The sequence below is a fragment of the Rhinatrema bivittatum genome, chromosome 6, assembly GCF_901001135.1.
Source record: "Rhinatrema bivittatum chromosome 6, aRhiBiv1.1, whole genome shotgun sequence".
Taxonomy (NCBI): domain Eukaryota; kingdom Metazoa; phylum Chordata; class Amphibia; order Gymnophiona; family Rhinatrematidae; genus Rhinatrema; species Rhinatrema bivittatum.
In genome coordinates, this window is record NC_042620.1 from 48950607 (window position 1) to 48978084 (window position 27478).

The 27478-nt window shown below is 40.4% G+C and overlaps 1 protein-coding gene across 3 annotated transcripts in view; it reads left to right on the forward strand.

Moving 5' to 3' along the window:
• MGAT5 (alpha-1,6-mannosylglycoprotein 6-beta-N-acetylglucosaminyltransferase) overlaps window positions 1-27478 on the forward strand; it is a 422238-nt gene that overhangs the window by 86543 nt on the left and 308217 nt on the right. For all 3 annotated transcript variants that reach the window (XM_029605357.1, XM_029605355.1, XM_029605356.1), the window contains exon 2: window positions 11968-12361. In XM_029605357.1, the coding sequence (XP_029461217.1) occupies window positions 12121-12361 (241 nt within the window). In that variant the 5' untranslated portion in view covers window positions 11968-12120. The remainder of the gene's footprint in view (window positions 1-11967; window positions 12362-27478) is intronic.

Here is a 27478-nt window from a genome sequence, read left to right on the forward strand (position 1 = left end):
AGGGTGGTGGATGCCTGGAACGTCCTTCCGGAAGAAGTGGTGAGGACCAAAACTGAAGGATTTCAAAAGGGCGTGGGATAAAGTCTAGAGAATGTGAATGAAATGAAGACAAGAGGCATGGGGGTGGCTTATGGGAATGACGGCTAATACCCTTATTCAATAAACATACACACAGTTAATGTGACTCAAACATTGCTCTTTGCTTCAATGGCAAGAGGAAATATGGGAAAAAGGATCTGCATTCGCAAATAAGCGTGGGAGTAGTTTGCTTGTTACGGCAGTTTCTACCTCAAACCAAATTTGCCTGATACTTCACTTTCAATGCATATCCAAGCTGATCTTTGCTTCAGTGGTAGGGGGGAATGAAGAAAAGAGGATTCATATTCAGACAGCAACCAACAAGGACTAAATTGCACAGGCTGGGCAAACAAATAAGTGTGGGAGTAGCTTGCTTATTGCAGCGGTTACTACCTCTAAACATTTAGGCTTGATACTTCACATTGATGCAGCTCCAGCACTGCTCTCTACATCAATTGGCGGGGTGGAAGGAAATTAAAACAAAAAGTTACCAATAAGGGCCCTGACCTCAGCAGTCAGAGTAACAGATAAGTATGAGAAAAAAAATCATGAAAGCTTGTTGGGCAGACTGGATGGGCCATTTGGTCGTCTTCTGCCGTCGTTTCTATAAGATAACACTGCTGGTTTTGACCAATCTAAGGAAACTAGGGACTAAAGGCTGTGTTCCAGTTTGGTGAGATGTGTTGCTATTGTTCATATCGCACAATCTGTCTTCTCCTGTCAGTTTTGATGGTACCGTCAGACTCAAACTTGCTGAGTTTGTGGCCTTGACAAATTTTGTATCCAGTCATGAGTCTCAGCATTGTTTGGCAGATATATTCTGTCTCATGCCATCATCTTCATGAGAATGTGAGTATATATACCAGCTAAGAAGTCATATTGGAAGCTCACCAATCATCTTCCAGTGGATTGTGGTAATATCCAATCAGTATTCTTTTGGATTCGATGCATGTGTATGAAGTCCCGGGAAGAGAAAAAAAAAATGGACTTACAGATTCTGAATAGCACTGTACCTCACTGCTTGGTGCCATTCACACAAACTTAACACTTTGTGAACTTTTCACTTGAGACTTGTCACAAAGCTTAAGTCAAAGTTTCGAGCTGGGCTTCCCACTCAGCCCTGCTCCATTAGCTTTGGAGTACCTGCTGATCTCATTCTTGTCCAAGTCCTGGCAAACCAAGCTGATCTTTACTTCTGTTCCTTGTTTGCATAGTTTACAGAGGCGTAGTTCTGGGTCTGCTGCCCTGAGACGGTGGTGTTAAACTGTGTTTACCCACAGGAGGTCCAGTTGACTACCCTCTGTACTAAGGCAGAACCCTGATTTTCCCTAAGGATGATCGGACTGTAGTGGATAGTGGGAGAGCATGAAACCTTCATGAAATCTTCATGCACTCCTGAGACACATAAGATAACTGGCTAAATTACTACTTTGAGCTGGTAGTCAGTTGGCAGTATGTTTGAAAAGTGCAAGTTAATTTTCAATTAGATGCAGGAGTTTTCATAACCTTTGTAGCAAGTGATTTACTCTGTTAAACCAGTATCTATCATATATAAAAACCATTGTATTTATGCTGCTATGATAAGTTTATTATTTACCTCTAAAAGGTGTAGGTATTCTTTTTACATGAACTTGTGACACGTGTTATCTGATTTTAACGTCAGATAATCTGGGACTGTAGGACATTCCTTACAGGGGAGTGGGTGTTTTGCATTGGAGTGTTTGTCAGCATTTTAACAGTTTGAACAGCATCCCACTTAAAGCAATGGGAATATTTTTTGCAGACTCAGTTCTCTGAAAATACTGATCTGATGATTCTGGTTTTCAAACTGATCTGAGATTCTCCATATTTTCTTCATGCATGCCAAATTTTGTGAATGTCTACTTTTCTGGAGAGAGATTGTGCCTATGGACATATACTTAAATATACACCAATCACGTTTACATAATTCTTTGCAACATTCCATATTTTGGAAAGTATGAGGTGGCAGACTGGGGTTAAATGCTAATCCCAGCAGTTCTGAGCCAATTGCCCTATTTGGAGTTAGGAAATACATTTTTTTTTTCACTTTCAGAACTGGCTGTAGATGAACAGTGTAATTTTGTCTTCCCTGGGATTGCCGAGCAGCCGTCTGTACACAGTAATTGAAAGAAGTCATTCTGTGGCCCACTGGTTATCTTTCAACCTAAACAAGCTGTGTAACTGATAGCCTGCCTGCCTGTTGCTATCTCAGACCTCTTTCTGCTGTTGCCGCTGTTGCAAGATGTGATGACATTCCAAACAATGCCTTTTGAAAAGTTGATGTCATCAAACCATGAAGTGGATATAAATTTCTTTGCTGAAAACCCAAGTCATGTTGATGTTTTGCACTTTTATAGAAAGTCATATGTGATTAAAACTTGAGCTGCGCAAATCCAGGATGCCAAATATCTATGGTGCCTAGAAATCGCACATTGGGATCTGTCAGGGAATAGTAGCAGGGCCTTCCAGCAGTGTTAGGAACAGTGCCCTATGTTGAGGGGGCTGCATAGGGTGTGGGAAAGGAAAACAGAGGGCTGAATTGGGGCATTCAAAGAAGGAGGGCTGCTTGAGAGGAGACTGGGCAAGAGATAGAGGGAACTGCAAAGGAAAGGGTTTGGAAAAGAGAAAAGGTCATAGAAGGAATGCAGGAGAGAAACAGGGAATTGTTTGTTTTTTGAAGAAGGGGATAGCAAAAGGACAAAATCAGGAGTGAAGAGAAAAGTGAATGAAGTTAAAATAGGTAAAGACTAACAGAAGAGAAAACACATTGGATACTCAAGTTAGAAAAGTTAACTTAACCATTCGTATTAATTTGCTACCCAACCTTTTCACTGCTACTCAAAATTATTATATATTAGATTTGATTAATCACCATTTCTTACTACAGTAAATCAAGGTAATTTAGCGTAAAATGTAATAGTCAATAAAACATAGCATGTTATAGATAATAAAACATTAAATAGTATGACATCGATAATAAAACCATAAAATGAAATGGAGCATAAAAATAAATGTTAACATAAAATAAAGAAACTATATTAAAGAGACTCTTGAAATGCATGTGTAAATAAAGTTAAGTATTTCTTAAACTTCAAATCAATTTCAAGCCATAAGCTTAGGGGAAGAGAATTCCAGATGCTCAGAGCAAGGTACAAAAAACAACTTTCTGTCATGGATTCCAGCTGGATCTCTTTTTGTGGAGGGATGGTGAATAATTCTTGGTGAATAGAACGGAGAATTCTATTGGGACAATATGCTTTAATAAGAGTAGCCAAATAAAAAGGTGTACTATGACAATATGCCTTAAATGATAAACAAACCCAATGTTTTAAAGATCATCGGTATGGGTTCAAATCTGAAACAGCCATGTGCTAATAAACCCAATCTATAATTCTCATAAATTTCACTGCAATGTTGACAACTTTAAATGTAATACGGGCAGAGATAGGTAACCAGTGGAGATCTATTAGGAGCGGTGTGACATGATCATATTTACTTTTACCAAAGATGACTTTTGCAGCAGTATTTTGAACAAGCAGTAGTCTGCATAGTTTGTGGTAAGGCCATGAAAAAGTGCATTACAATAATCAAGTTTACTGAAGACTAAGGTATGTACTATAGTTTTAAGATCATTAGTGTCAAGAAAAGGATGTAATCTGTGGATGAGACGATAAGAGGATTGAATCAAATGAGAAAAATGTAGGTAGATTGGAGATAGGTCTATAATTAGATGGAATATCAGGATCGAGGCTTATTTTAGGAACAGGCTGAATAATACTTTAGTAAAGAAGGAAGATATCCAGTTTTAAGGCTAGTATTGATGATGATCAGTAAGGGAGGAAAGAGATTGAGGATAAAACTAATTGGATTGAATGAAGTAGAAACTGCAGTGTTTCTAAAAATTAATTGTAAGTTTGCTTGAATGATTTTGTTAAAGGAAGAGAAATGACTGGAAGAGATCTTCAAGAGGACAGAAGATGGAGAGTGTAGAAGATGGAGACACTGAGTCGGTGAAAACTCAGATCTAATAGTGGCAATTTTGGAATCAAAGGCTTGAGAAAAATCATCTGCTTTTAAACCAAAAGAATGAAAAGTTTGAGAATTAGTTCCAGAGATTTCTGAAATTAAATGAAATAGCTTTTGTGGTCTGTTGGAATCTGTGGAGAATATTTTTCTAGAAGGTATTGTTAGCTATTTTAATGTTATTACATGAGCTTATATTCAGTATCTAGAGTTTTGTACTTTCATCACTTTCTTTCAAGCTGTCTGATTTGAGTTTTAAGGATTTTAAAGCCTTTATGTTACCATGGTGTTTCTGTATTGTGTTTTGTTTTGACAACCTTAACTGGGGCAAGAAAGTCAAGAGCTTGTGAAAGCTCACAGTTCTATATCGAAATCTTGAGTAACAGTGATTACTGTGCAGATATTTTGCTGTGAAATATATCTGGGTAATATTGCTTCTGTATTTGGTCATTCCTGATGCTTCCTCCACTGACTCCAGTCTTCCTCTTTTACAGAGGTTGCTGCTTCCCTATCTCCTTCCTGGAATCTAAATTTTGGAAGTGGTGCCTAGATCTGTTTAAGATTTGTCCATGAATGATTAAAACTATTTACATTAATTCATAACCTGAAACAGTCAAAACACCATTTTTAATTTAAATGGATATTTCTCTTCTGCTTTTATCCAGGCCATCCAGGCTCAAGGCATATTTATTTATTTAAGTCTTTTCTATACCGTCGTTTAGTAGCTTCCGTCACAACGGTTTACAAACAGGCACAAACAAATAATGATGCTGAAACGTTACTTTACACAAGTGCCATATCGGTCCGGTACATAGTTTTTTAACATAAGATACTGTACAGTTTTTGTTTTTTTGGAATTCAAAGCAATGCTAATTTTATCAGTCTCGCTTTGCCTTATAGTGATGGATGATCAGACAAAGTAATATAAAAAATAAATAAAATACAGCCACACGCGTCTTGCTTTTGTTCCTATCTCGCATTTCACCGGCTTCACTATTCACCTACTCTCTTTGATAGGCCTTCTTAAATAACCAGGTTTTTAGGTTTTTTCGAAAGGATTTGTTGTCGCTTTGTAACCTTAATTCTAAAGGCATGGTGTTCCATAGTATGGGTCCTGCCAGCGATAGAGCTCTTTCTCTTACTTGTGTAAGTCTTGCTGTTTTTATTGATGGAATTGTAAGAAGTGCTTTGTTAGCTGATCTTAGATTTCTGTTTGGTACGTGAACACGGAGGGCTGTGTTGAGCCACTCTGCTTTTTCATTGTGTATTAATCTTAAAACATAAAATATTCACAATCCATAAATGCATATCATAAAAATATTGCAAGCAAGAATACATTTCCCATTAACCAAAGCCCATTGAAATCTAAAGTGTTGACCACTATCATGATGGTACCTGCCTAGTCATCAGTTTTCAAGCCAAAATCAAACACCAGTATATCTAAGTGCCTGTGAACAAGGAATTTACTAAAATAACCAGGTCTTTAACGCTTCTCAGAAATGAAACAAGTAGTCTCAAGTCTCTGATCTATCGGCAGCGCATTCCATGATTGTGGGGCTTTACCCCTTGAGCTTTAGTTTTTGAACAGTGGGTATGCCAACCAGCCTTTGTGGAAGATGTTGAGCTGACGGCATGGATGTTGAAAGGTTAATCCTCCAACCACTTAACCTTTCTGAATCAGTTTCTCATGTCCTGATTGCTTCACGGAAGCCTTCCACGAGAAAATCTTATTCCTATAAATGGAAAAGGTACACATCATGGTGCACTTCCCAGTCCCTTGATCCCTTTTCCTGTCCAATCCCAAAATTCTTGGACTATCTCTGGCATTTATCAGAATCCGGTCTAAAGACCTCTTCCATTAGAATGCATGTCAGCGCGGTAGTCGCCTTCCATAAAGGAATCGGATGTCCCTATTTCGGTACAACCCCTCGTAACACAATTTCTTAAAGGCTTGCTCCATATCAAGCCACCTTTACGTCCTCTGGCCCCCTTCTTGGGACATTAATCTGGTTCTCGGTAGGCTCATGAAACCACCTTTCGAATCTCTCCACTCCTGTGACCTTAAATATCTCACATGGAAAGTGTTATTCTTTTTAGCTATCACTTTTGGCCGCAGGGTTAGTGAGTTACAGGCCCTAGTCACCTATCCGCCTTACACTAAACTCCTGCAGGACCAGGCGGTACTCCGCACTCACCCTAAATTTTTGCCCAAGGTAGTTTCGGAGTTTCATATGAATCAATCCATCATACTACCTATCTTTTTTCCCAGGCCTCACTCCAACCCAGGGGAACAGACTCTGCATACCCTTGACTGTAAATGGGCTCTAGCTTTTTATCCAAACCGTACAGTTGCCCACAGGAAGAGCACTCAGCTATTCGTCTCCTTCCATCCCAACAAATTAGGGCAACCTGTGGGTAAGCAGGCTCTTTCCTCCTGGTTGGCGGACTGCATATCTTTTTCCTATCAGCAAGCAGGCATTCCTTTCCAAGACCATGTGAAAGCACACTCTGTGAGGGCCATGGCGACTTCAGTAGCACAGCTACGATCGGTGCCGCTTCCTGACATCTGCAGAGCTGCCACCTGGAGCTCACACCATACTTTCGCAGCCCACTATTGCTTGGACAAAGCCGGAAGACAGGATTCCATCTTCGGCCAATCTGTCCTACATAACCTTTTTCCAACGTGACGTACCAACACCCTTCGCCTGCCTGTTAGGGTTCCGGATGCCCTCTACCAAATTCCACCCCAGTTGTTGTGCCTGTTGCACGCCGTTGGGTACATTTTGGTGCATGTTCGGACATCCTCAGCTCGGTACTCACCCATATGTGAGGACTACCATCCTGCTTGTCCTGTGAGAAAGCAAATGTTGCTTACCTGTAACAGGTGTTCTCACAGGACAGCAGGATGTTAGTCCTCACGAAACCCACCCGCTGCCCCGAGGTGTTGGGTTCGTTTTATTTTATTTTTCGACACTACCTGTAGCTTTCAAAACAAGACTGAAGGGGTGACTGCTGGCTGCAGGGTTAGTGCCATGCTGGGCATGCCCAGTAGGGGCCAGTCAAAGTTCTAGAAACTCTGATAAAAGTGTTCCGTGATTGGGCTCCATCCTGTGACGTCACCCATATGTGAGGACTAACATCCTGCTGTCCTGTGAGAACACCTGTTACAGGCAAGCAACATTTGCTTTATCAAGCTTAGTATCCTGTCTCCAACAGTGGCCAGTCCAAGTCGCAAGTACCTGGTAAGTAGCCAAACATTAAATAGATCCCATGCTTCTAATGCCGGCAACAAGCAGTGGCTATTCCGTATTGATTAATAGCAGTTTATGGCCTTCTCCAGGAACTTATCCAAACCTTTTTTAGACCCGGCTACACTAACTGCCTTAAACACATTCTTTGGCAACGAATTCCGGAGCTTAAATGCGAGTTGAGTGAGAGAATTTTCTCCGATTCGTTTTAAATGTGTTACTTGCTAACCATGGAGTGTCCGCTAGTCTTTGTATTATCCAGAAGAGTGAATAATTGTTGTTTTACACTTTCAAATGTACAAAAACTAGGGGAGACACAATGAAATTACTATGCAATATTTTGTTTTCCTCAGATAATAAAACTCTGGAATTTGTTGCCATATTTGGTAAAAGCTGTTAGTTTAACTGGGTTAAAAAAAAAAAAAAAAGGTTTGTACGAGTTCCTGGAAAAAAAGGTCCATAAACCAATATTAGGATGGACTTGGGAAATCCACTGCTTATCTCTGGGATAAGCAGCTTGGAATCTAGCAAACTTTTTGGGATATTGCCAGGTACTTTATGACCTGGATTGGCCACTTGGAAATGTGATACTTTGCTTGATGGACCTTTTGACCCGACCCAGTATGGAAAATCGAATATTCTTATGTTTTCTGCTCTTTCCTTGTCCTCCCTGAGCACTCCTTTTAACCTTCAGTCATCTAGCGGCCTATCTCCCTTGCAAGCGTTTTCCTTCAAATGTACTTGAAAAAGATTTTATTGTATTTTTGCACCTCTGGCAAGCATTTTCTCAAGTTCTCTCTTGGCCTGTCTTTCTGTTGCTTTAAACCTAACTCGCCAGGGCCTTTATGCGTTTGCCTATTTTCTTCATTTCAATCGGCTTTCCATCTTTTTTTTTTTTTTTTTCTTTTTTTTTTTAACGCTGCCCTTTTGGCTGTTTTTCACCTCTCCATTAAACCATGATGACAGTTTGGTTTTCCTTTGACCTTTTTAAATACATGGTATTTTTAAACATATCCATGCTACAGGCAGACTTTTTTTTTTTTTAACTTTTTTGCAATCATTCCTTTTAGTTTTTGTTCTTAATTTTTCTCATTCTATCATAGTCTCTCTTTTGAAAGTTATATGCTACCGCAGTAGTGTAATCCAAAAGTAAAATATGCAATTTCCTTGTTATCCTAACTAAAAAACAACAAAATGTGTGCTTGGTTAAGTTCTGCTAAAGCATTTTTCTCACATGCACATCATGAAATGTGAAACATTTTTGGTGATACAATAAACCCATCTTTTGGTTTAAGAAATTCCTTATGGTGTAAAATGCCTTATTTTTCAATTTTTTTTTTTAATTTAGCAGAACATTAACATTTCTCAAAAAAAACTCTGAGCATTTGTGTCCAATATTGTATGTTTTCGTGTTTTGTCTTGCAGGCCATGCTAATTTCTTTTGGCTCCGTTTTGGGTTGTCTCTCTCTTCGTTTCTGGTAGAAAAGGAGCCCTTTGATAACATCTCATTGTGCAGATACAGAGAGCCCATAGCCAGACAGAGAGAGAGATTCACTCAGGCTTCTCCAAGCCGGTAATGTAAGTCAGGAGTGTGCATTTTGTTTAAATAATGCAAAGCAACTTTTTTTCTCATTCCCCCTGAGGGAATCTGTTTTCTTCAGTAATTACTTAGCCTTATGCCCTACCACTTGTCAGAAACTATTTGCACATCCGTTGTATATCTGTTGGGTCAGAATGCAATTGCATTTAATGGGTTTTTTTTGTGGTTTTTTTTTTGTTATTGACAAGTTTATGAATGAGGATTTTAATTTATTTTTTTTTTGACACAGATTTCAAAATAATTTTTTTAGCCTTAGTTCCTGTGCATACAACACTGCAAGGTGAATCACATGGTTAGACTGTTCCAAATAATTTACTCTGAACTGAAGGGGGCACCTGGGAATAAAGCAGTGTACACTTCTTGTTATCTTTATTTAAAAGGTTTTGTATACCGTCGTTCGAAAATACATCACAACAGTTTACAGCAAGAAACAAACAAAATAACAAAAACAGTATATAAATCTACATTATTCGTCTAAAAGACCAGATACAATAATTTAAAATAAGAATCACAGGTAAACAAAACAATAATTCGAAACTCTTGATGTTAATGACCCTTTTTTTTGATCTTCCCGATCTGGCTCTTCGAGCGAGCCTGTCTTTTAGGTGTTTTCTAAATTTCCTTAAATCAGTTCCAGACTGAACTCTGCAGGCATAGTATTCCAAAGGCTAGGTCCTGCAATGGAGATGACTCTCTCACGCACCAAGATCAAGTGTGCCGTATTTACTGAGGGGGGGGTATGAAGTAAACCCTTTATTTGCTGACCTCTGTGATCAGTGCGGGGTGTGTAGTCGAATTGAGAAATTTAGCCAGTCAGTTTTCTCTCCATATATTGCCTTATAAAGAATGCATCAAGTTTTATACCATATTCTCTGTGTAATCGGAAGCCAGTGTAATTGTATCAAAATTGGTGTAATATGATCTCGTTTTTTGCAATTTGTTAGAACTCTAGCTGCAGAGTTTTGCAGTACAGGGATTATTTTTTGTTTGGTGCTAATTTTGCTGACTTAAATTTTTTTTTTTTTTTTTTAATAAGCTTACATTGTTGTCCAATTCTGCAGGAAAGTTTAAATCTTGCCAGTAGGGTTGTCTTGTTTTCCTCTTGAGAATCATTTCATTGGATTGGCTCAGTGGAGTTGGCTACCGTTCAGGAGTTCAGAGATTTGTTTCCCAGGCACAATATGTTCTGGGACTGGCCAGGACTGAAGATGGCGGGGATACTGCTGTTCCCCCTAGAAGAGAGTGTCGCAGCCATCACACAGCGATGTACCTGGTGGCTAGACTCATTTTGCATACATACCAGGTTTCGGAGGAAACCTCAGTCTATGGCCCTTAGTTAAGGATCCTCATTATATTGGCTTGGATAGGCAGGAGGAAGAGAGGCTTAAAATGGGAAGGGGTGGGGGGGAGCACCCATGTAGTTGAAGATAGAAATTGTGGGACCAAAAAAATGAATTTTCTATAAAATGCCAGAATTCTCAATATTCTCTTGTCTTGTACTTGCACTGCTCGTATAAAGAAATTAGCCCATGGAAGCTTTGAATATATAATTTCAAAATGTACAATAAATCCCCCTAGAAATGCACTCCCTAGGCTCCTTTTCTTTCCAGTGGAAGGCCAGGCCTTAGCTGGGGATAGAAGATGTTATAAGTGGTTTGCTGCAGGTCCCATGAGAAGTGTCACGTAGAATTGAACTGGAGTGTCCAGCTTTGCAGTGCCATGTTATACGGTTAACAGGGACTGAAACATTTTGTCCAAGATTTATTCACCAGGGAAGAAATGCACTTGCATACATCTCCTCCCCACCCCCCCCCCCCCCCCCCCCCGCCACAATTTCATTCTCTCTCAGTCCACAAACATGGAGCTCCTTTCAAACCTTTACCTGGCATCCACCACCAAGCCCCAAACAGTTCTTTGATATCCCACCTTTCCTTCCCTCATTCTCTGGTGCCTTCCACTCATCCAGAGCCCCTTTCCTAGCAAATCTCCCCTAACCATGCGCCCTCTCTTCCCACAGAGCCTTTCTGACTTCTTCACTGCTCTGCTGCAATGCTACTTCCTGTTACCTGTGGTCGTCATTACTACTTCCTGTTGGTGGAGGGTGCTCCCTGCTCCTCTGTGCTATTTTACTGTCAGCACGGCCCACTCTGCTGCACCGCGCTTGTCAGCCAGGGAAATGGGGTTGCTTGCTGGTTTTGCCACCGGGCTTCTGCTCCTGATTATTATATTGTGCTCACATCTGGCACCAGCTCTGTAGTACTGTAACTTTTAAAATTTGGATGTGTTTTGCATTTTAATCTTGTGGATTTATTCAGAATATATAGTGAAGCTGATATGTCAACTAGCTTTTTAGTCTTTTTATTTTTATCATAGCCTTTTTGGTTAAATCTGTGCTTGAATTTTATTTTGAATAGTTTGTGTGCTAGAATTGTGCGTTAAACCCTTTTGAATCTTCTTTGAGGAAAGAGAGGAAATATATAAGGTGTAATGCCATAGTCCAACTCTTTTGTTGTATATTTTCAACGGATGAAAAAGAGTTGGACTGTATATGTTTGCAGCACATAAAATGCCAGGATATTGTCACTTTTACATAGCTTTCTGTATCCAAATTGGACTACTGACACGCTTCATGATGACGATACTTCAAAAACCATGTGCAGAAGAAGCTCATTCGCAACTGAGTCTGGCCAGAGCCATTTTAAGGGCAAGAAGGGTGTTCGCTCTGGGAGCCAAGCTGTGGGGTGGGGGGGGGGGGGGGGGCGCAATGCCAGGCCACCATTTTGACTCAGTTTGCGAGTGCACAAGCCCAAAAGGGAAGAGGGGGAGCCGAGAAACCCTTGCCCAAGGTGAACGTTGTCTAGCAATTGCCAGAGTTTGGCCACCAGAGCTGTCACTTGAGCTGTGTAGGAAGAATGCCATTAATTAAGAATTGCCTAAAGTTGGTACATATATATTTATATCCTTTTTTCTTCTTTTTTTTTTTTTTTTGTTCAACAGGATGGAAACCAGCAGGGTCCATCACCAGACCAATGAGCCAGAGTGACAAGCCAATACCTACAAACCCTGAAGCCCTAGGGGCACCATGAATTTGTTTAACATTTCCATGTGCTAAGATCCCGTTTGTGGTGACTTTAAAATTGCCAGGAAGCCATGGCATTCTTCACGCCCTGGAAATTGTCCTCCCAAAAGCTGGGCTTTTTCCTAGTGACTTTTGGCTTCATTTGGGGTATGATGCTCTTGCATTTCACTATTCAACAACGAACTCAACATGAAAGCAGCTCTGCGCTTCGTGAACAGATTTTGGACCTCAGCAAGAGGTACATCAAAGCACTGGCAGAAGAAAACAGAAATGTGGTAGATGGCCCATATGTTGGAACAATGACAGCATATGGTAAGTATAAAGATTCAAATTTAAAACAGTATTTATGGTTAAAAAAAAAAAAGTTGGTGGTATGAAACTATTGAAGAACAGATGATGTGTTTTTTTTTTTTTTTTTTTTAAGTATAGTGCCATAGAATGAACACAAGTTTTGGCTACATATAAAACAATTGAGACAGCTTTTATTTTTAATACATTTTGTTTTTCTTAACATTTAACTCAGTTTAAAGTATATATATTCTGTGTGCTTTGGCAGTCAGCTATATAATATGTAAATTTTTTTTTGGTAGAAGAAATCTGTCTCCAACTAGATTTCTGATTATTAGCTACTGAATATTGTACTCATTGAATGAAATATGCAAGATTTTATTTTTACCCCAAGCAGAAATATTGGTGTATTAAAAATAACTGAGTCGTTACGCATGGCTTTTACATTTGCATTATGGTCCTATTTATAGAATTAAGTTCTTCAAACACTTCTAGGGTTTTATCTTTAAAAATGTTCCTCAGACTTGTTAGCTCCGTTACATACAAATCGAGTGCATTATGTATAGCAGTTTCACGAACCCAGAACTTCTGGCACAGAAGGCTTTGACCTCATAATCTTATTAAACTGGTACCTATGTATAAACGTTATTTTTATTTTTGGATTATGAGGTAGATTTTTTTTCTGATTACTTCAACAAAACTAGCTTGTTTTAAGTGCTGCTGCTTTGACCATATCCTCCTCTCTGTGCAGAATAATGTGCTGCAATGCGATCCATGCCATTTAACTTTTTTTTTTTTTTTTGACAAGGCAGATTTTTCTGAGCTTGGGACAGAGGTTAACCTCATCCTCAAACCCCTGTGAACCATAGCCCATGTGATTCTCAAGTGACAAACAGATTTGTGCCACCAAACCAGGCCCTACTTGGATAAACCGGTTTGATGTTGGCTGAGGCTGCAGAGCTTGATTGAAACAGGAAGTCTGAGCACTTGACCTGTAGAGTTCAGAGTGCTTTCATAAACCTTCGGAAAGAGGCTGCTTACTAGAAAGAGTCTGGTTTGGGAGGGAAAAATGCAAGTACGTGGGCTAGAACAGGGGTGAGCAAACTGGGGTGGGTGGGGCTTGAGCAATCCTGAAGGGAGGGGGGACCCAGGTAATGGGGGGGGGGGGAAACCCGGCTGCACTATAGAGTGTCGCTGCTGTGGAGGCACTGCCAGAATGGACTAACATCCGTTGTAAGCACGCCATGGCTTAGCTCTGCGTCTTTCAGTAGGCCCGAGGCAGGAGCCGCGTACTCTGCAGCAGAATTGGGCATGGGAGGAGCCACTGCGGAGTTCCACAACCCAGGAAGAGCTGCTACCCTGCTGCCAGGTCCCTACCCAGGGGGAGAGAGAGAGAGCACAGTTGTCTGCTGGAGGGAAAAGAAATGATGAGCGAGGGCTGGGGAACGGGCAAGGAAGGAGAACGAGGAGTTGGATGAGAGAGCGGGAGGAAGTGAAGAAGGAAGGATAAAGGCAGAAAGTGTAAAAATGTTAAGTACATCAAAACAGGAGGAAATTTAAAAAATAATAAACTACAAAAGTAGAAAAATAAACATTTGTGAAAACAATAAAAAAAAAAAAATAAAGCAAAGTAAAAAGGTTGGACAGGGTAAAATGGAATCTTAAGCAGCTCCTAAACAATTTTGGCTGGCAAAATTAAAAAAAAAAATTTCCAGCCCTTACCATTGTGGAGTGTTTGCTGCCTTTGTGTTGTCTGTGTGTGTGTGATGTGGTCTAACTGCCTGCATCTCTCTCTCTGGATGTGTTATCTGTCTCTCTTTCTGTTTTTCTTCTGGGGATGGTGGGGTCTATTTTTTTGTTTTTAATCTAGGTGTAGTTTGTGCCTGTCTGGTTGTTGGGTTTTTCAGGTATGGGGTGACTTTCTCTCTCTCTCTCTGTGTCTGCGTGCGTGTGTGCGTGTCTGTGTAATAAACCCATCTTGGAGGTGCTCCCTACCAGTTTGATAAATAGAAAGGTGCTGCAGGTCAAAATGTCTGCCCACCCCTGGGACTGGGGGGATGGAAGAATGGCTGGACAGAGCAGAAGTGGGGAAGATGGGTGAGAGAAAAGGCAGAGAATCCAGGAGATAAGTGGAAAGAAAAAAGTGAAGTTTAAAAAAAAAAAAAAAAAATTCTGAAAGAGATGGTGAAGGAGTTGAAATAGGGAAAAGCAAAGAAAAAAAGAAACCAGATGAATTAAAAAAATATATATATATTCTTAGTATTTTGATTCTGATTGGTTTATTTAAAAAATAGGAAATATATTTCTGTGAGTTTTTAAAAAAAAGTAACTAGCTGAAAGGCACAAAAGACTTGGCTGTCGAATTAGTAACTTGCAACAGTATCTGCAGTCTTCCCTCCACCCCACTAGCTTTTCTCTCCTCTTGCTTCCCCCGCCATCAGCCTCTCTCTCCCCACCCCATTTTGGATTGTAGCTGTCTCCTCCACTAGTCAGTCTCTCCCTCTCTCTCTCCAGCTGTTGCCTCATTCCATGTCTAAGCGGCGGGGGGAACTGAGACACACATTACCGCTAGGGACAGGGCGGGCAGATTGAGAGGGGGATGCTGTAGGAAGGGGTACCCTATCTCCCCTCCCCCCCCTTTATTTATTTATTTATTTTTTTAACATGAGGCTGTTTGGTATTTGTGCATTCCGATTTCTCGGTTCTTGGTACGTGAAAGGTTGGCCACCCCCTGCCCTCAGGTGATCCTCCCAGCTATCGGGTTTTGTTCCGTCCACTAGTGACGACATTTCTAGGCCAGGTTGCTGAAATGCCAGCTTGGAGAGGCGCCGGCAGATTTAGTACATAAGGGATGGGCCTCTCTTTGGGACTGTAGGGTGCTTTCCTACTTTTTTTTGCTGTGTTCATTGGGAAACTTGAGTGATGAGGTTTGGGTTGTTTGTGTGATGAGTGCTATGAAAGGACTTGACCTTTTTCCTATCCAGTTTACATGGGGATGTAGGCAGCTAGATTTTAGATTTCCCTTAGTGCTGAAAGGCCTTGTTTTGTTTTTTTTTCAATGGTTGTGATGGGGGGATATTATTAAATGTTAGATCTTCTTCTTTACTTCAACAACTAAGAACATAATTATTCCCATTGATTGTTAAATGTTACTTTTATTATTACTTTACTATGGTCCCTTAACATACTGTACTTTGATTTGACTGTCCCTTTACCTGTCCCTACATGTACTTATACCTGACTATGATGATCTTTGTGTTTCCTTTCTATATCTCCCCTCCTTTCGAAATTTGTAAACCGTTGTGATGGCATTACCGAACGACGGTATATAAAACTCGATAGATAAATAAATAAAAGATCCATCCGATCAAGGATTTGATTGACGAGTACATTAACACACTTTATTTCTTACTATGACCTGGGATGGGGAGGGTGATGGAGTTGTTTAGGTTTGGTTTTTGGTTGGTTTTTTTTTTTAGTGTTTTGAGACACTTTAAAAGTGGAGGCTATATTTAATCGGGGGTTGGAATTAGTTGGTTTTGAATTGGAGGGCCTTGGGGTGTGAAGGTTTAGCAGTTAAAGGGGTGGGTTATAGTACTGTAAAGTTGGGTTTTTTTTATATTTATAGGTTGCCCTTGGCAGGTGTTAGTGCTAGGAGGAATTTGTATTGGAGTTGATTTTGAAGCTCCCAAAACTGGTGGATTACATAGAAGGTTTTAAGAGGAGAATGATTTAGCCTTCACACGATTAGTTTATTTTCCAGTGCATAGGGCTGGTAATTCCCTTGATTTTATATTTCATTCTGAGTATCAAAGTGTTATTACAGATAGCCTTTGGGATATTCATTTATCTTGATCTGTCCATTTTATGCTGCTTTTTTTCAATTTGAGGTGAGTGAGAGAGGAAATGTGACAGTGGCGAGTCATAGAAACTTGGCTGTGTTGAAATAGGGTGGTTTGGATGGTTTAATCCTTGATAAGGAAGATTTTTTTTTAATTTTTTTTGTTTTAATTGAAACCACTGCCTAGGGCAGGTTGAGATTTGGAATACTAAGCTTAGAGAGAGGGTGAATACGGTGGTTCAGTGCAGACTGTGATGGTTAAGATTAAAAAAATGTGCTAGTTGGCTTCATTCAGGTTTAAGACTCCTGAAGCAGCAGGCTCATCATTTTGGAGGAAGAATCCGATGTCAAGAGAAGTATAGGGTTCATGATTCAATTTATAAGCAGGCTATTAGGGAGGCTAAAAAAGGTATTATATCCAGGAAATTAAACCTGGCTGTCAGTGGACCAAGGAAGGTAGCTCAAGTAGTTCTATTTCCGGAGAGATGCTGCAAGGGAAAATAGACTTATGGCCTTACTGTATCAATTTTTTTAAATTGAAATTTGAGAGTCTCTTGTGGAGGTTAGAGATCAGAGGTCTGATGGAGAGATGTGTGGGTACTAAGTAGCAAATAGAGTGAAAGTTTGGGGAAGATGTTTCTTGTAGATTTTTCTGAAAGCTCATGATTTAGAGGTGTCTGTTTTCTGAAAAGTAAAAGCAGGTTTGAAAACGCCCAACCTATTGTCCAGTATCCAATTTACCATTCCGGAGTAAGTTAACTGAGATCTCTGTATTTTTAACTTTTTTTTTTTTTTTTTTTTTTTTAAATCAGGAGCCCTACATTCATTATAATCTGGTTTTAGGAGAGGGCAGGGGATGGAGTCAGTTTTATTATCAGCTGTTAAAGGAGTTTGGATGGCTGCAGAGAGGTGTTGATTCTTTATTGGTGTGTTTAGATCTCTCTGTGGCATTCGATACAGTTGATCATGGTATGTTAGAGAGGTTAAGAACATAAGAAATTGCTATGCTGGGTCAGACCAAGGGTCCATCAAGCCCAGCATCCTGTTTCCAACAGTGGCCAAACCAGGCCACAAGAACCTGGCAAGCACCCAAATACCAAGAAGATCCCATGCTACTGATGCAATTAATAGCAGTGGCTATTCCCTAAGCCAACTTGATTAATAGCAGTCAATGGACGTCTCCTCTTAGACTTATCCAAACCTTTTTTGAACCCAGATACACTAACTGCACTAACCACATCCTTTGGCAACAAATTCCAGAGCTTAATTGTGCGTTGAGTGAAAGAACTTTCTCCGATTAGTCTTAAATGTCCAACTTGCTAACTTCATGGAGTGCCCCTTAGTCCTTCTATTATCCGAAAGTATAAATAACCAATTCACATCTACTTGTTCAAGACCTCTCGTGATTTTAAAGACCTCTATCATATCCCCCCTCAGCCGTCTCTTCTCCAAGCTGAACAGCCCTAACCTCTTCAGCCTTTCTTCATAGGGGAGCTGTTCCATCCCCTTTATCATTTTGGTCGCCCTTCTCTGAACCTTCTCCATCGCAACTGTATCTTTTTTGAGATGTGGCGACCAGAATTGTACACAGTATTCAAGGTGCAGCCTCACCATGGACCAAATCAGAGGCATTATGACACTTTCTGTCTTATTCACCATTCCCTTCCTAATAATTCCTAACATTCTGTTTGCTTTCTTGACTGCTGCAGCACACTGAGCCGACGATTTCAAAGTATTATCCACTATGATGCCTAGATCTTTTTCCTGGGTGGTAGCTCCTAATATGGAACCTAACATCGTGTAACTACAGAAAGGGTTATCTTTCCCTATATGTAACACTTTGCACTTGTCCACATTAAATTTCATCTGCCATTTGGATGCCCAATCTTCCAGTCTCACAATGTCCTCCTGTAATGTATCACAATCTGCTTGTGATTTAACTACTCTGAATAATTTTGTATCTACAAATTTGATTACCTCACTCGTATTCCTTTCCAGATCATTTTTAAATACATTGAAAAGCACCGGTCCAAGTACAGGTTGTAGACATTTAGGATTGTATTATATTGACTTGAGTCTTTTTTGACCAATAAAACAATCAGTATACTGTTGTAAGCCCATAGAAAAAACCAGCTTCAGTTGGTTAGGGGGTTTTATTGCTGTCTAATATTTAGCTTGCCCCTTTAATTCTGATTATTTAGTTTTGATAAGTGCCATTTTTATTTATTTTTTTTGCAACAGAAATGCAGTTATGGGTATGAATGGAGGATAGCAACGTGGCAGGGGTTACAAAGCTGAACTGTTTGGCAGCTACTGTGGTGTGGGTGGAAGCAAATGGACTTAAATCCCAAATAAAACAGAAATACTTTGGCTTAGTAAGCATGGGCATGTTTTTTTCCCCTTCTTTTCAGAATGTAGCCCTCCAAACAAAGCTAGTGATACAGAGTTTAGGGGTTCTTTGGATCCTTTGCCAATGCAGAATCAGATTATTTCTGTGATAAATGTGGGAATGGTACGACTATTGTCTGTTTTGGAGCTAAAGTATTAACCATTGTTCATTCTACTGTAACCAACAAACTAGATTATTGCAGGGTGTAGTACCAAGGATTGCAGAAGAGGTAGCTACAAATTACGCAGAATACTGCAGCAAGCTTGGTAGTAGAAAGAAAGAAGTCTAATCCTAGTAAACCACTATTGGTGGAATTACAATAACTCTCAATTGAATTGAATATTGGTCTCTGTTTTAAAACTTTTATATATGATGATTAAAGTCTATTGGGGTGAGTAGCCAAGATATTTAGTAGACTTACTGGTTGATTATGTACTATCAAGATTACTTATATCTTTTCAATTGGCCTTATTGGTGTTGCCTGAATTGTCTGTGGCTAGCTTGATCTTCACAAGGCAAAAAGGGATCAGGTTTTTCTTTTTTGTGGTCTTGTTGTTGGAATCAATTGCCACTTGAGCTAGGAACAGAACTGAACTATTTAACATTTTGTAAGAAATTTAAAAAAAACCTGGGGGTTTTTTTTGTTTTCTTTTGTAAAAGCCTTTGGAGACTAAACTTTATTAGGATGCTTTCTGTTTTTAAAGTTAGGTGATGTAATTGGAGTTGCTGATTGAGAGGATTGCATTTTTGTTTATTATAATGTTGTATGTATTGGCTGAGGCATATCCCCAATGGTATAGCACTGCAATCACACTTTTTTTTTCTTTTTCAAAACACATTCTATAAGTGATCCAACATCAGTTGCGTTCTGCTTGTCCCTTCAGCTATAATACCCTGCCTCTTGCCATGCAATTGGCCTGAAGCAGGATCATAAATAAGCACTGCTGTTCTAAGTCACTTATTGGATCACCGTAACTAACCATTAATTGTTTTAACTTCTCAAAAAAAACCCAAAAATACCAAGTGAACTTTATTCAAAAAAATATTCCCTCGTTAAAACTTCTTAGTTATTAAATATCCAGGAGGCCTGCTACAAATTCTTGTTGCCATTTTGTGAGGGTTGGTGAGATGAATTGACACTTGGTCCCTGCTAGAGCTGTTGCCTTTCCCTGCCTTGGCCAACTCCCATCTGTGTGTTGTCAAGGGGGGAGGTAGGCATGCGTAGCATTTTACCTTGTTCAGATGTGTCTGACGTGCACACTACTTCCCTCTGCTTTGGCCAGCTACGCCTGATTACAACAACTACAGTACTAATTGTACAGGGTGGGGATAGTCTGCCTATTGAATGTAGTTCAGGAGGGGCACTTTGTAGCTGTAAACTGCTATTAATTAATAAGGAATAGCCACTGCTTGTTACCAGCAATAGTACCTTGGGATCTATGTAATGTTTGGGCATTTTCCAGATACTTGTGACTTGGATTGGCCACTTTTGGAACAGGATACTGGTCTGAGTCAGCATGGCATATCTTATGTCCTTATTTTCTTTTTTGTGTTTAATTTTTTCTGGGTATTTTGTTACTTCAGAGTGCCTGAAAGTTTGACCAGTGGTTCTCAACCTTTTTCCTGTCATGACATACCTGGCGGACAAAGCTACACGTGTGATACACTGCTCATTACCATCCACAGCGGAAATTATTAAAAAAAAAAGGCCCTGTATTACTTTTAAGAATGACACAAAGGAAAGATAGAGTACTCTTTTTGAAGAGAAATTACATAAGTAGTAAACATCCCATACTAGGACAGCACCAACTTCCAGCACTCAAACAGTAACCCCCTCGTAAGAAAAGACAACACTGAAAACATTACACCAGGCCTTAAAACTCTAATAATCCTTCTATTAGGAATACGGAACAAGCCAGGTTGCTATAGAGCCCTACACAGAAATTGCACACCAGCAGAATACCTCACCTCAGTCACATGTGCAGACCCTCACCTAACAAAGAATAAAAAGGCTATAAAGCATAAATATAACATGCAGATAAAAACTGAACTGGAAACCACAAGCCAGAGACTCTTTATGCAGGTGCAACAAAGGAAAAAAAAGAAACATCACCAGTCCTCATAAAACAAATCGAGAAATATAAAATCAATATCAGAAAACATCATAATAAAAAGAATAGATTTCAAAACAGCTGATGAATGGAATACTCTATCATTAAAAACATTAGACACCAATAAAATATTTCAAAACAGCAGACAAAAAGACCCAATAATTAAAAATGATAAAAGTGCTCTGCTCTCTATACCTGGGAATGGTGGGTTTGTGGATGCCCTGAGATTGTTGTGAATTAGCAGGAGGAGAGAGGAAGGGGGAGTTTACTAGCAACTTGCTTCTCTCTCTCACTTACATAGGCTCTAATCATACACAGACACGCATGCTCTCTCACTTACTTAGACATACATGTTCTCAATCATACACTTACATACATGCTGTCTCACACGTATGTTCTCAATCACACACACAAGCAGGCTGTCAAACACAAATGCTCACTCGCTCAGTCATACTCTCTCCCCCTACTGAAGAGCAACTGGCAGCAGCAGCCTCCTCGTCTTACAACCCTCGCGGCCTCGAGAGAGGAATCCCGTCGGTCGCTGGGGCTGACGTTTCTCTGGGCTGTGCTGCTTTTCTCCTTTGGGCCTAATGCTACGTGCACTTGTACCTTAGTATGGTTTCTTCTTCCTGCGTGCGCAGCCGCTGCACACCACTTTCAAGAGACCATGCTGCTAGTGCTGCAGGCTCCAGCTCCCCTGCTGCCTTCCGCCCGGGCTATCAGCACTTCTAGCCCGGGCGGAGAAAGTTTGCATCTTGCTGGAGCAGGGGGAGCGGCTGGGCTAGCGGGGGACCAGGAAGTGTGTCCATTGCCAAGTACACGCAAGTGTGAGACACTGGTTGAGAATTGCTGGTCTAGGCAGTTTGTGTTTGCTGAGATTTAGTAATGGGTAGTAATGGGAAGCATTTTAATTCTCCACAATACCTATTATTTGGGTGTTTTTGTGGACACAGGGCATCTGTTAGCAGAACTGGAGTTGTGGGGTTTCTGTTGGTGTTCTATACTGAACATAAGAAATTGCCATGCTGGGTCAGACCAAGGGTCCATCAAGCCCAGCATCCTGTTTTCAACAGAGGCCAAACCAGGCCACAAGAACCTGGCAATTTTGGGGGTAATTGATGATAGACCTTAGACCTTACTCCCTTTATAAAAGGATTGGTTGAATGATGCTATCAATTTTAATAGTAGCTTCGCTGGCCAGTGGTTTCTTTATTTCATAAAGAGTTCTTCAAGCTTTTTCTTGTAATGTCGTTCTAGACAATTTACCATTCCCAGATGCACTTAATCTCAGGCCAGGTTTGGGAACTACTGTTCTAGGGTATGCTCAGTTTCTTAGTTGCTCAAGTAAAATTTGAATTTGTGTTGGATTTTTTTTTTTTCTGGGAAGGTTATGAATTTTCTCTTCCAGGCTGTGGGGCTTATGATTTTACAGTAGATACAGTATAGGTTTAGGTCCTCTTGCAGACCTTTTAGGATAGGTCATAATGACATGCTTCATTGTTGTATCTGATTTGTTCTTAATCTGCCAGTAATTTTCATGGCGTGTCCCCCTTGTCTTTGTACTATTTTAAATGGTAAATAGCCATTCCCTATTTACCTGTTCCACCCCACTACTAATACTTCAGCTTTTACTACAACATCTCCATCGGGATATTCTAACTTCCCTATTATGCCCAGTATCCTAGGATATCTTTCTTCAAACTCTGCTCTCCAAAGCAGCTTTCTGCCATTCTTTTAGTTTAAAAGTTGCTTTATCTCCTTTTTAAACTGGAACAGCACATGCACTTAACAGCTAATGCTTAACCATTGCTTTAATATATTTTTCAGAGCATATAGGCAGTAGATGTGCTCAAGTATAGAGGAAGCTTAACCTGTTCATGTTTCTTAGCAGGAAGGTCCAAGACGGGTCAGAAACTGCTGGGCCTGTTTGGGTGGTACAGGTGCAGGCAGGGAGACTGATCTCCTGGCCCAAAGTCCACTGTGCCACAGCCTTGAAGTTATCAGGACCATGCATTGTACCTATCACACTCTCACCCCCCCCCCCCCCCCAAAAAAAATAAATAAATAAGTTTTATCCTCGGGTGGTACCACAGGTTTGGGCTTCAGGCAATAGACATCTCCCATTGGGTGGATCCCCTGCAATTCATTTGCGCCAGCTTGTGGCTCAAAGGCAGAGCTCCAGGCTCCTGAACCAGCACTCTGCAAGTTCAATGCCAGCTGTAGTCTCTCTTCTCCCCCCCCACCGTAGGGGTACAGTGACTAAAACCACCATTGGTGCTCGAAATAATGGCTTTGCACAGATAGAGTTCATGTATATCTCCATTTCATCTTGTTCACCCAGCTATTTGATTTGTGGAGGTTTCCTTTGTTTGCTGCTCTTACATGCAGTATGGTTAGCCTTTACTTGGTGATTCCTTATGTTTCCTTTTAGTGTCCTCATAATCAGTTTCTGTGTTAATGAATCTGTGGCTTATTGGTTTGCCAAATGAATATTACGAAAGGTTTATTAAAAAGAATTACAGAATCATCATGGGATAGCAGTAGGATGTTATTGAATCAGGAAGAGAATTTAGATCTCCGGCATCATAATGGCTTTCATTCTGCCCATCTGGGACATTGCTGTGACCTTCTATGCCGTCTTTCATGTTGCGGATTGGTTTTGCATAAATTTGGGGAAATCCCCAATAATAATAAACATTAGATAACGTGTTCTTAATTTGAAAAGAAAATCGTGCACTATTGAAATCGCCTGCATTGATTTTATGTATTTTGTTTAATATTATGCACTCCTGCTTTGGACCTATGGGGAAGAGTGAAATATAAATATGAATGAATAAGTATGAAGATTGGTTGATTGGGTTTTGGTGTGGTTTTTTTGTTTGTTTTTTTTTAAGACTGCTAAAATTCTCCATTAACTCCAAACACAGCAGGGACTATTCCTGGGGATTATCCTCAATGCTAGAAGCTTCCCAGCCTGTCCATACATTTATTTTATTTATTTATTTATTTATTTATTTATTTGTTTGTTTTTCTATGCCGATGCTCAACTAGTGTTATCACGCTGGTTTACATAGTTACTAAGGAATCATTAACATAGGTTTCTTCTTTACAATGTAGTCTGAGTAACTTTGTATCAAGGGTAACTTTGGGGTTGTCTCTTAAAGCAGAAGAAGAGAGGCCATTATAACATGTATCCTGAATTCTGTCATGGAGAAACTTAGTGATTAGTGTATCTTTGGCATTATATATTATGGAAGAGGTTTTGTAGTGTATGTAGTAATATAATTGAGAAGAGGGCGTTGTTAATTGTGGTAGAGGTGGTGAGAAACTTGTAAATTATGAGAGGGCTGTTGAGAACCTTGTAGTATAGTAACCTATGCAACAGGAGTGGGTTGACCATTATGCGGTGAGGTGGGAGGGGGGAGTGTTGTGTGTATTAATTTGGCGAGTGGGCTCGTCTTCGTGTGGTTGGTGGTGGTGTGTGTGAGCTTGTAGGATATGCTTCCTAGTTAAGGCTTCCTTGTTATAATGTAACTGTATGCTCTGTATCTCTTGTTGATTGGTTAATTGTATATTCTACTTAGTTCATTGTAAACCGAATTGATTTGATTTGTATCAAGAAAGTCGGTATATAAAAGCCTTAATAAATAAATAAATAAATGCTTTTTTGAAGAGCCAGGTTTTGAGGTTCTTTTTGAATGTGTTATTGGGTCGAGTCTTAGTTGGGGTGGTAGATTGTTCCAGTGTGTTGGACCTGCGACTGTTAAGGCTCGCTCCCTTGTTGAAGTTATTAAAACATTCAGTGTTGGAGCTCAGATCCAAGACTCCTAGGGGCTGTTCTTCCTCATTTCCACCCCTGCCCCCCTTGCTTGGGCCAATAAAGAGGAGGAGGAAGAGAGGTTTCTTGCCAGCCTCCACTGGAAATCCTTACTACTGCCACGGGATCCTCTCCTCTCCAGTTTGGCTATTTCATCTCAAGGCTGCCTGGCAAGGGACAGAGTTCCCACAGTAGTTTCTTTCCTACCCCCCTCTTCCCTGTGTTTCCTTTGTTAACAGGAAATGTGGAGAGAACGGGAGGAGCCTTGGATTCCAGGAGTACTCTGTCTCGCCCTATCAATGTTTTGCTGTAGGGCTGGTATTAGACCTCGTAGAGTCAGGGCTGAGGACTGGGCCCGACCAGTGCCAGGCATCCTGAAGCTCTATCTCAGTAACATTACTCAGCTGTGCCAAATGGCTATGGAGCCTTGGGCTTTTTCCCTGCTTGCCTCCCCGACAGCTGGCCTTGTGCAGTCAAATGGGAAGGGTGGGGAGGAGGTACATATGGCGGACATTAGATTGGGCTGTTTTTACATTAGAACATAAGAACATAAGAAAATGCCATACTGGGTCAGACCAAGGGTCCATCAAGCCCAGCATCCTGTTTCCAACAGTGGCCCAGCATCCTGTTTCCAACAGTGGCCAATCCAGGCCATAAGAACCTGGCAAGTACCCAAAAACTAAGTCTATTCCATGTAACCATTGCTAATGGCAGTGTTTTGCCATTATGATGTGTGTTGTGTTTTTAGAAATGCCACTGGTTTGCTCATGTTCACTGCTTTGGGCATTCCGATGTGGACTGGGGAAACAGTTAAGTATTTAAATATGGGGTAGGGTGAGAGGGAGGAGGAGCACAGTGCTACTTAAGAATATAGGTAGAGGGGTTTTTTTTTTGTTTTAAGTCTATTTCTTAAATAACTACTTGGAAAGCTATATGTGCAAATGCTCATTCTAGCAAAATCATTCAGGAAATAAAAACACCTAAGAATAGGAGGGTAGCTAAAACTACCAAGAGAATAACAAAGGGTAGCAGATAGTGTCAAAAAGGCAAACGGAGTAGTACGTTGCACTATCAGTGCATCACGAATGATGTGCAAATACATAACTTTTTAAACCTTGCACTGGCCCTGTACATTGGTTGTTTGCTTCAAGCTTTTAAAGCTGCAGTATTGATGTATGCCGTTTTAAGGAAGATGTGCTCTGGACTGGCACTTTTATTTTGCACCAGACTTGCTGACAAAACATCTTGTGAGACATCTGTACCTTGCTGCCCCATGCTGTGTCTGGCACAAGACGCACAATTTGCCCTGCCCTTATCACCAATGCGCGTGAAAGAAAGAGCCTGCAAGGGATGGTACGCATTAATTTGCAATTGGGTCGCGTTAAGATTCTTGCTTGCGGCTTATTTTCCAGTTGCATGGCAGGTGTCTTCCTTTATGGTTTTTAAATTTATTTTTGGCACAGCAGTTTTCTCTTGCCCCGGAGCTGTGATTTGGTGTCACAAGCCTTCATTTGCAACTGCCCATGGATTGTTGTTTTTCCTGTACTTTTATAACCTTGCCCAACTTGCTTTTTTGTCCAGTCATTGCAGACAGGCCTCATCTGGGGTCCATGCACCAGTGCTCTTTCTTCAGTCATAGGCCCTAGGACTGACTACTAGATGTCCCCGCTGTGCGATGGCTGGCTACCACTCCCATCTCCTCCCTCCCCCACCCTTGATGATACTTCTAAATGGACAATAAGACCAAGCCAGCGGGAGAATAATCTCATTTTAATTACTGAGTAAGGGGTAAAGCTAGCGCGTCCAAATGCCGGCTAACAGTGCGCTTCTTCGGAGCGCACTGTACTGTATCGGCCCGATTGTCTGGTGCCTTACAATGCATCTCCCCCCCCCCCCCCCTGATGTTTCCGAGCAGGGAAACATGATTTACGCTGTAATCATATGTTAAGTATATTAGTGTGAATACCTGTATGGGGAGTCTGTTAAAGATTTGGTGCATTAGTGCTCCATATAATGTGAGTTAGTAATGGTGAAAATAACTAAGCGAGAGAAGTTTTTAAAAAAAATAAAATAAATGAGGTGACAGAGATCTCAATCTACTTAAGTATTTAAAAATTCAAGGTATATGCACTGTAAGTATCGATGCTTCAAGGCAACTGGTGATGGACACAGAATGAAGTCCTTATATACAGTAAATGTTTGAATCAATTTGCGCTTTTAACTGAAAATGTTTACTGTAAGGGCTTAAAAAAAACCAAACAAAAACAAACTTGAGTGTGATCTTCAGTGTAGCTCCAAGCTCCTATCCATCAGGAAATTTTGATTAACAGCAAGCCAAGTCTGTTATAGTCTGTTGGTTTACATAGTCTTCCTTGTGCTATTTTTAATGGGAAAGCCTCCCTTTTTTTTCTAGTTCATGTACAATTCATGTGGTAATAAAGGTTATCAAACAAAAAAAAAGTTCACTTTTTTTTTTGGACTAGCTCTCTTGAGTTGATGTTCCCTTCCCCAAGTCAGAAACAGAAGGAGCAAAAGATGAGTGCTTGAAAATTCCAATGAATCATAAAATGAAAGATAAAGGGAGAGGTGTGTTTCATGTGATAGGGAGGTAACAGAGAAGCAGTAGGATTTTGTCTGGTGCTTAGTTTAAAAAGGATAGTCTGTTTCAAGTGACTTGTTTTCCTGACATTTCCTGAATTTTCTACTATGCATTTTTTTTTTTTTGGCCTTTGAATCGTCTCCTTAAATTGTGTTGGTTTGTAAGGGCCTTGCTTGATTATTCTTTCATGCTCAAGCAGTATTGCTTCAGCCCAGGCAGTCATCCAGTTCAAAGATTTCTGGCTTTTCTGTTGCTTGCTACACTTTACAGAAATAGAAAAGCTGCAATGATTGCACAGTGGCTTCGAAATTTTGCTGTCTTTAGTACTAAGATGGGCATGCTAATATGACCACCTCGTCGCTCTTTATTTTTAATTGCAATTTT